Genomic DNA, 9765 nt, shown 5'->3' on the forward strand with positions numbered 1-9765 from the left:
GGTTTAAAAAAAAAATTTTTTCGTAAAAAAATTTTCCAGTTTTTTTTTTTTTTTTTTTTTTTTTTTAACCAGTTGATATTTATTTACCAGCATTTTCATATTTTCATTTAAGAACTAAATTACTTTGATTTAATAAAGTACAAAAATGGCATTTTAAATGCCAGTTTGGCATCAAGACCATCTCAGAATGAGATCTGGGTAAAAATTGCCAAATATAAAGACTAGTTAAACCTGGATATTCCAATGCAATTAGATTCTTTAAAACATTTTTTATATTGCCAACATCCTTTCTCATTGAGGATCTGCATCTGCGTCGTTCTCTCATGAGCTGGATGTGTCGCTATATCGCCATAGCATCCACATCTCAAATCCAACAATGGTTTGTACTCGATCAAAACAAAGTGACGTTTGGCGGTTACACAAGGACAGTCCGTTAACGTGCCAGCTGGAAGTCGGACGCAGTCTGTCCCGAGGCACAGAAACGATGCGCTTCTCTGAAAGCAATACCTCTTGTTCTGGCAGGTGGGGCGAAAGGGGAACGGCTGTCTCCAGTAACCGAGTTTCTGTTTTTCCTCTGTGAAAGCACGACGCCGTTAACTTTAACGAGCTTGAAACTAGATGTATATCTCAGCAGGTAGGTCAACAATTAAAAGAAAAAAAGTAATTGAACTCTCTAAATAAGCATTTGATAGTAGTTGTACAGGTTCGGCTTTTTTAATTTTGCAGTTGTTAAAATGGAAGCTGATGTTCTCAATGAAACTAATGAGAAACAATGAAAATACATGGTGCTTTGGTAACTTGCCTTGTTAATATTTTATGGTCCCTGTGTAAATGTTTTGTGCTTAATGATAAGCTGATCCATGCTTCTTTTAATGTTTGGCATCGCTCAGTGGAGAAAGACCTCGCCGAAGGCCAGAAGCATGCACTAGGGCTTCATTCGTGTTTACTCTGAGTTACGGTTGCCGTGGGACACGGACAGCCATGCATGGAACAACCAACGTAATGGAAAACATCAGGATTAAAGTGTTGTCTCAGATCAAAAACGTCAGCCAACTAAGAGACTAATTTCCCATCTGGCTCTTTTGACACGCGGATCTACGTGTTGCGAGCCAGTACAGCCGGTCCTCGCCAAGGCCGGGGCCCCTGCGACTGTGCCGCATTTTTGATGCAGGTTTATCTGCCTTCTTGGTTTGTTGTTTTGAAATAATGGGGCACATTGTGTTGAGTTTGTTGTGGTCTTATTAGTTTTTTTTTTGTTTGTTTTTTTTTAAATCAGAAAACTTCGATCTGTTCTGATTTTCAGTGCCACTTGAGGAAGATGTTCAGAGAAGAGCCCCCATTTCAACACATGCCTATATTCTTTTTACTACTTTTTTCTTTCCCCAATATGCACTTCATGTGAAAAGAATGTTCCTCCGAGTCTTCTCCAGATGTTTCTTGGTTTTTATCAAGTTTACTGTCTCTTTCAGCTTTCAATTTAGACTAAATTCCTTCATGACAGCGTTAATTAACATCCGCTCTAATCTACATCTCTCTCTCTGATATGGGCCCGTTTTCCCATGAAAAGTTTTTGGGGGGGGTTTTCCGTTGGTTTAACTCTCCATTTATCCATCCAAGGATAATGTGAATTTTAAAATGCTGCCTCAGTCCATGTTTATGGATTGACTTTTTTATTTATTTTGTGAAGTGCCTTGGGGATGTATAAACTGAATTATCCTTCTCACGATGCTTAAATGATTTAATCCAGCGGTATTTATATATTTATTGAAGTGCTAAGATAACTTCAAAGCTAGCATATATATATATATATATATATATATATATTTTACCTGGATGTAATGTTGTACATTTGAACAGTTTTGGTAATTTTAGTTATACATTAGTTTACCTTGTTTCACATTTGCAAACTTATTCCATTGGGATTTTATGTGAGCTACAAACGCGTGCGTGTATGTAGCAGCTTTTTATCGCTTTCACATCCATCCATCTTCCCATCAACTTTATCCAGTTTTTTAGTCCCTAATAGGGGAAAAAAAGCAATCCCACAGCATAATTATGCCTCCACCAATTTTCATAGGGATGATAATCTCTTATAGGAGGCCATCACTCCATTTTTCCATGATCTGACTTCTTCATGTTGTATTTATTCAAGTGTAGTAAGATAACAGATTTTGACTGTAAACGTTCTTCACATTGTTGCGATTTTTATTTGAAAATACATTTTGAAAGCCGTGCCTATTTTTCTATTTCACTTCACACTACTTTGTTTGGGTCAATTACGAAAAGTCAGAATAAATTTGTGGTTGTAATAAAACAAAATACATCTGCAGGCCAAAATCAATGCAGTCCTAGAATACTACTGAAAGATCATTCAAGATTTTTTTTAAGTGTTTTATTTTTTTCTTGGATGACTGTAAGTTCACATCATATGTTTTCCATCCGCTTGTCAAACAGACGTGCAACTCCTTGTGTTTTTTTTTCTTCCCCCTGCGTACATCTGTTCTGGGGTTTCTAATGCACCTCTACACGGGATAAAAACATAAGAACATTTGTACCGTTACAAGAAGAGATATAAAATTGCCAGAGATGACTACAGTTACTATAAATACACTGATAAATAACAACAAAGAATAGCAGAGTGGGAACACTGAACATGAGGCCTGAGTCGAGTCATACCTTTTTCTTTTTTTAAATTAAACAATTAAAGCCAACAATATTTACATACTAAAGCCAGCTCAGCCTTATCCACAATCAACAAGCACACATATCAATGAGTTCACTTTCTTTTGGATACTGTAAAAAAAAAAATAATGATAATAATCCTACGAACAATTTGACAGTAAATTGAGCAAGATCCATCTTCCGTTGTTAGATTTTGTTTTAGGCATTTTAACACTTCAAATTAAAATGGCATCAACTCCTATTGTTCATTACCACTGTGTTGCACAAATATCCGGTGCCACTTGATATAAGAAGCACTACTTTCAATAAGTCATCATTAGCTGCTCAAGAGAGATCTCATGTCTGTAGTAAATGACCATTTTCCTTTATTACATACTTGGTCTTGAAAAACAGAATCAAGTAAAACGTACTGGAGTAATACTGAATGGCCTCAGGGAGACTGATGGCCCGTAACTGCCTGACATCATAGGAGAGCAGTTACTTAATGAAGGCAGTATGATCAGTCTTCATTTTAGCTGTTCTGTTGGAGTTGTTGTCTGGCAATAGACCGATGTCTCTCGGCTGTTTTCTTACTCTGTTATGATGGCAAAGATTCCTGATTCCACCACTTTATATTTATTTATTTATGGGTTGAAGATGTAGCGAGGATGAACCACCATCCTAAGTCTCAGTCGATTGGCCGGATCATGAGACGGACAGACTTTAGAGAGTAAAAGCCCCCTCCGTAGGCCGCCCAGAAGATCCCGTCCTGAAATTTGCTGCGGTAGACTCCACCGCTGTACCAAACTCCGTTCAGATTGGTCTGACCACAAGCGTTGTACCACCATCCACCTTTATGAAAGTGTGCGCAGTTTCCTGGAGAGAAAAAGAACGCAGGATCAGGAGACAAAATCAGTGGGTATGTGAAGATTGTTTGTCCGGTGTGTCGACCTACCAGAGAATTCGTCCCTGTCTCGGTCGAGTGTGGTGAACTGTTTGCCGTTGTTGCTGCTGAAGGAGTCGCCAGCATTTCCCTGGTAGGTCCCCAGCCTCAGCTTAAAACCTTCACTCTCGGGCTCCAGGTAGAAGCTGCTGTACTCGGCATACACCTTCTTCCCTGTCCAGTCCTCCAGCTCTACCATCAGCTTGTAGTCACCCTGTTTTGCCAAGCTGTAGATATTGTCCAGCCCAAGCCAGTGTTCACCATCTATGTTGCCAAAACCTTTCTGTAGGAAACAGGAAGTAGGTTTTTAAATGTCACAGCATTTTCAGTACGGCATTAGTGGTAGGTGCTGTGCAGTCCAAAGAACACAAACTCTCTAAACCTGAATGAGTTTAATGAAATTTCAGAATGTTGAATTTTAATGTAGCTGGTGCCTTGTAATCAAGCAACACAAGTTCACATCTGCTTCCAATTGGGACTCTAAAGTGATCCTCGACCTCTCACTCAACAAATTAGCTAAAAGTCTCAGGCTTTGGCAATCTGGCAGATGCCTGACAGAGAGTAAATGCTGCAAAGTCGGAGCTGCTTAGACAAACCTTTGTTTCCGTTTCAAAAAGTACGCAAGTATTGACTTTAAAGCCTGATTTTTATGACCGAGGGAACCTCTTGGCTTCCTTCCCCTTTATTCCTGAAAAAGAAAGCCAAGACCAGTAGCTTTGAGTTGCAGATTTTGGTGTCATTTTCTGTTGAGGGGAAAGGTATCAGTTTCATAATAAGTTTTCTTTTGGTTATCATCTCCGGGTAAAAAGCACTGAGGGCAACTTGGGAGCTATTTTAACCTCCAAGTCTTCGGAGATTGCATCTGTTGGTCTCTGGATGCTTTTCTTGGCTGCAAGTTTACTGTGTAGGATGTTAATCTATTGGGGTAAGTGCTTGGTTAGAGTCTCTAAACTGAACTGCTCAGACTGGGTCACTGATGAAGGCGCAATAGCATAAACTGTGGGAAAGGTTCACTAGTTTTTCCTCCTTAAAACGAAATCCTTTCATTACTAAACTTACTTTGTAGTTCTCCCAGTTCCGAAAGAAGTTGACAGAGCCATCTTTCCTCTTTTGCAACACTGTCCATCCTCCGTTGTCGAGGCTATGCTCACACCAGACTTGGATTAGGCTTTCGCTGTTATCAGTCTTGAGCAGGTACATGCCGTTGGTGGAGTGACCCGCCCGTCGCACCTGGTAACAGTCCTTGAAAGGACCTGGGGTGAGAGAGTCAATAAGGTCATTCTTGAAGCAAAGTCAGTACTTGATTTAAAAACAAAACAAACAAAAAAAAAAAAACATAATTCGGTTGATGAGTGACTAAGAAGAGAAAGTGGTGACTTGGTGTGAGTTTTGACCTCATATTTTCAAAGTTCCCAGTTGAATTTGGGAAGATCAAGGTCGCTTCCTGTGTTTATTGTACAATGTGGCTGCTAGAGATGTAAAGTGTGAAGAAAGTTGCAGGTATATTGCTTGTTTGCACTTTTGACAATGGGGGTTTCATTTTACCTACCTCTATTTGCAAACATACTCCTTCATTTGTTATTAGTTTGCACCAGTAATAGTTAACACAGCAACAATTAGAAAATCCCACTGGTCTTCTCGGTTGTAGTATTATTACACTCAAGACATTGACACCAGCGTTCAACTTTTGAGACAAATCAAACTAAGTGCAATCACTACTGGAAAAATCTGCTATATTTGTATACCTTGTTCTGCTATGGTTGGCTTGAAACTGTTAAAGTGAGCTCTGCTTTTAGTTAGGCTGTCCAAAAACAAACACATGCTGGCCTAAAGATGTCTTTCTATGAATTTGCATGCTGAAATTGGTACACGGGTATTCATCTGGGGATGGGCTTTAAAGCCTCAATTCTATTATGTAGCTTCACCCAAAACTGAACCAGCTGAACCTATACCAACATATATTCGCTGTTTCCGCCTTGTGGGAATAGTTATTGGATCAGCATGAACACAGGCTTTGTGTGCGTGTGTTGGGGGTTTGGGGGTCTAAAGACCCTACAGGCTTTTTGGTAGATTGGTTCTTGAATGTCTCTGGACTGAACGGACCCAGTGTCATGCCTCTGGGCAGAAATCTAAAACCTAAAGGCACAAGCTTGTTTTTGTCCAGCGGTGTCTTCTTCAAACATCATCAGGTTCCTCAGGCTGAGGCTAAAAATAAATCAAATGTTACATACTGGCCTAAAACGTGTTTAAGTAGACCAAACTGTGGTCCTGCAGGGTGTAATTACAGTTCTGCTGAACCTACATGGAACCTATTTAGAAGTCGTGTTTGATATTTTACCGTCTATGGTGGTTGTGCATAAATAGTTGGTGAAATGGAAAAATTTAACTTTTACTGTCTCTATTTTTTTTATTGCTGTCTCTTTCTTTTGGGATTCATTCAAATACCATTGAAGTAAAATTCCTTCCACCCACCTTTTTACCTCTTAGACAAACTTTCCCACCTCTGCCTTTTTCCTTTTTGCACCTCTGCTTCTCAGTATTGGAGCTAAAAGTCAATAGAATTTGACAAACACCTGCTTTCTGAAAAACGGTGAATGACTGACAGATCTCCGAGGAACTTGCAGCAAAATATCCATTAAACTTTGGAATGAATTACAATTCACATTGTGCTTGGGTAATTAAAAATAAGTAAAAAGTGAAATCGATTTTAAATCAAGGTCAGTCTGATTAATCTGCTGATTAGAAATGTACCAAAGTTGCAGGAGAAACTCCATATCCCCAAAGTTTCACAAACAATGCCAGTACTCCAAGACAGCTGAGAAACGAGGTAAACAGATGAAGCAAACCACTATGAAAATCAAATACATCTGGATAAAATTGGAAAGTTTCGGGTTCCTGTCCCTTCATTACTAAATGTCTCCAAATTTTTGGACGTAATTCTCCATTACGTTTTACTCCAAAGCCTTGTTTAAGTTACAGTGAGGGTGAGGACAGTGGAAGCATCGACTAATGCAACTTCTAGATAACTGGTCCAATTAATGTCAGAAAACATGATAGCCCCCTACTAGGTCACCACCCTTTAGTCCGGAAGAGCTTTATGTCTTCCTTCTGTCTCATGGATGTTATGAACGCTTCGTCCATTTCACTTACAGGTCGGACAAACCTCGTCAGCATTCCCCGACATACTCCCAGTGCCAGCAAAAATATAACTGAGGTTTAGAAATTCCCTCCAAGTAAAATTTGAAAGTTGCAAATGAGTTTAATCTCAGAGATGATCCGTTTCAGATGTCGCAGTGAGACGAGCTCGGGGAAATTGGCATTAGCTTCGGGGGGGAAAACCTTGTTTGTGTTAAAGGACTCGCGGTTTGTTTCAGACACCTGTAGATTGATGAATTTCTGATATGCTGTCAGATCTGTGACTCTTCTTCTACCTCACAATGCCTCCTATAGTTAGCGTGTATTCTGACCCAAACCGAGCATTAGGTGTCTCCCAGAACTGTTCAAAGAGGCTCAGTCGACATCCCTCTAATGTAGTACATATGTTGAAGGCAGTGCAGCCAGTATAGACAGCCAAGTGGGAACAGAGGAATGCATGATTTCACTGCCTCTGTAGCATGCCAAGGGAAAGCCAACTGTGCCTCAGCACTACTGACTCGGGAGAGGAAAAGCATTTTAATTTGCTTTCCTTTGCTAATTGTGCTTAAGTGGGTTACATAATGAACAAAAACACACTGGGGAATCACAGTGAAGTGGTACATACCGTCAGAGGTGATCGTCCCTTGAGGTGGCGGGGGGTCAAAGGGTCTAGCGGTAGGTGCCTCCATGCGAGAGTCTCTGAGGAAGGCCCGATTGTTCCTCACGATCTCATTGGTGAAGCGGTTATCAAGGGGTATGTTCTCCGGCACCACCTGCACCAGCGGAGGAACTGGTGGCAGCTCGCTCCGTCCCAACGTCCTCATGCATTGTTCCTCCAGCGCGGCGATGAGAATGGACTGATTGTTGACCACGCCGGCCATGGTGGCGAAGCGGGCCTCCAGCTCCTTGTACCGCGAAGCCAGTCGCATCATCTCCGAGGTCACGTTCAGAACGCGGTTCTCCAGCTGGGCCAACTCCAGAGAATTGTCCCTCTTCCGGATGATCTCATGCAGCAGCTGCATGTAGAGCTGTGTCACTCTGGAGTTCATGTTCCTGCTCTCTTTCCGCAGCAGCTTCATCTCGTTCACCAAGTTGCCATCTACCTCCACCACCAGCTGCAGTGTCTCGATCTCGCGCCGCTGCTTGTTGAGAACCTCCCGCACATCTGCGATGTCCATGCGGGTCACTCTGTCCTTGTCCGGCTCGGGGCCTGTTGTACTGGCACAGATCGGACCTGATGACAGAAATGAATCATTTAAGGGAGGAACGAGAAGCTGTAACTCAAACTGGCATTCGTCCAAAGGGTTGCATGTTGTGTACCTGTGATCCTCTGCTCAGGCACCAGGAATGTATAGGAACACTTTTTGGCATCCGCATCCGGAGCGGCTCTTTTACTCCTCTGGAGGGAGAACTCTTTGGTTCTCCGGGCGTCCCTTGAGCTCCTGCATAAACTTTCCTCCCACAGAGAGAGGCAGAGCAAGGCGCACAGGCTCCAGATCGGCCCCTGCATCGCTGCCGGCTGGCTGGATGGATTGACGGACGGCTACTGGGGCTCCCTCCAGGCCTCCCTGAAAGAATGCAAGACCTTATGAGTTAAGGAAACAGTGACTAACAAAAGGAGTGAAGCCAGGAAGGCTGTTTATTGTGTGCTATTCCTGGACCAACCTTCACTGCACTGTAATGAGTAGGTATAGGATTTTTTTTTTTTTTTTTTAATTGACAAGCCTGAAGTAGCAAAGATGTCTTCTGAATAAATTTTGTGTGGAAGGAGTGAAATAAAGAATCTTCTCTGTCCGGCCAACTGGATGACGTCTGCTTTCTGTCTCCGATGAATTCTCAGTTGACACCCAGCTCATTTTTCTGCTCAATTTCCTCTAATAAGACCAGCTGATCCAGAAGTCCCGCTACTTTGTCTTTGTGTCCTTATGCTTTTATTTTCTCCAGTGATCTTGGAATAAATTTTTTTAGCAGTACAACATAAGGCATAAGGCTCTGTAAAACTGTTTCCTGGAGGCATTTGTGAAACTTTTCAGGATGCCTTAGTTGTGGTCTCTGGAAAACAGAAAGGCTCCTTCTCCTCAAACTCTAGCCTTTCTTTCTCGGTTTGTTTATAAATGAGATATGTAAATAAGCATAAATAAAGCTTCAAACCAGACTCCTCCATTTGGAGCGCTGTAGTGTGGGTCATGTTTTATCTCTAGAGACGGAGCCAGCTGACTAGCTTTTCGAGTTAAAACTTGCTCACATATTTCATTTCTTTGGAGGCAAAGTTCCCCAAAAACAGCTGTTTTATTTTTAATGGCTTCTGCAAAATATCTTGAAAGGACGCAAGATCAACATGACTGTTTATTATTGGCGCTGCACCAAGAAAGCAACATGAACATCTCTGAAGACACTGAACGTAATTTCTATTTTTACAAAATGTGAACAAAAATGGAGAAGCACCAGATTTTAGGGTTTGTCTTTTGTTTTTGGTAAAGATCCGTGAGCCATTTCTCCCGCTAATGCAAGACACGCATAAGCGTTGGTTGTGTTCACCCAGTTTGCCCAGCACTATAGTTCACTTCCTTGCAGTCTCCAGTCCGTTTGTATTCACACAACGCATTCAAACCACGCCAGAGGTCACTTCAACCGAACTGAGACCCAGGTTTTTACGCGGACCAGAATTCCCTTTTTTTAGTCCACATCATTCTCACCTCCCCAAACGAACTGGACTTTCCGGAGTTCGATTAAAGTGGAGTAAACGGGGCTAGTGTGAATGCACCCTAAGCCTCATGCAGGTGACTTCTGAAGCCAAGTTGTTGCTGGATTCTGGTTAGAGGCATTAGTCAGTGGGGTGGACATAAACACAAACACAAGTTGATGTACAGTTATGTCAAAACCATGAAAAGGTTCATATGTTTTTGTACATGACTGTTTTAACCTCAGGTTCACCCATGCAGTCTCTTTCAGTGGTAGCAGCAGCGACTTCTCCCAATGCCATCCACTCCCATCCCACAACCACCTGCAGAAACCCCCACCCACCC

At 41.8% G+C, this 9765-nt stretch overlaps 2 protein-coding genes across 7 annotated transcripts in view; one reads left to right on the forward strand and one right to left on the reverse strand.

Moving 5' to 3' along the window:
- ralgps2 (Ral GEF with PH domain and SH3 binding motif 2) overlaps positions 1-9765 on the forward strand; it is a 101767-nt gene that overhangs the window by 61526 nt on the left and 30476 nt on the right. The gene's annotated exons all lie outside the window — the stretch shown is intronic.
- Positions 2371-9765, reverse strand: part of angptl1a (angiopoietin-like 1a) — an 18684-nt gene continuing 11289 nt past the window's right edge. The window contains exons 2-6 of the mRNA XM_015032900.1: positions 8060-8307; positions 7365-7973; positions 4664-4857; positions 3617-3887; positions 2371-3537 (exon numbers count right to left, since the gene is read on the reverse strand). Coding sequence (XP_014888386.1) covers positions 3350-3537; positions 3617-3887; positions 4664-4857; positions 7365-7973; positions 8060-8249 — 1452 coding nt within the window. The 5' untranslated portion in view covers positions 8250-8307 and the 3' untranslated portion in view covers positions 2371-3349. The remainder of the gene's footprint in view (positions 3538-3616; positions 3888-4663; positions 4858-7364; positions 7974-8059; positions 8308-9765) is intronic.

This window comes from Poecilia latipinna, unplaced genomic scaffold (genome assembly GCF_001443285.1).
Source record: "Poecilia latipinna isolate Pla-1442-1.1 unplaced genomic scaffold, P_latipinna-1.0 Scaffold253, whole genome shotgun sequence".
NCBI lineage: Eukaryota > Metazoa > Chordata > Actinopteri > Cyprinodontiformes > Poeciliidae > Poecilia > Poecilia latipinna.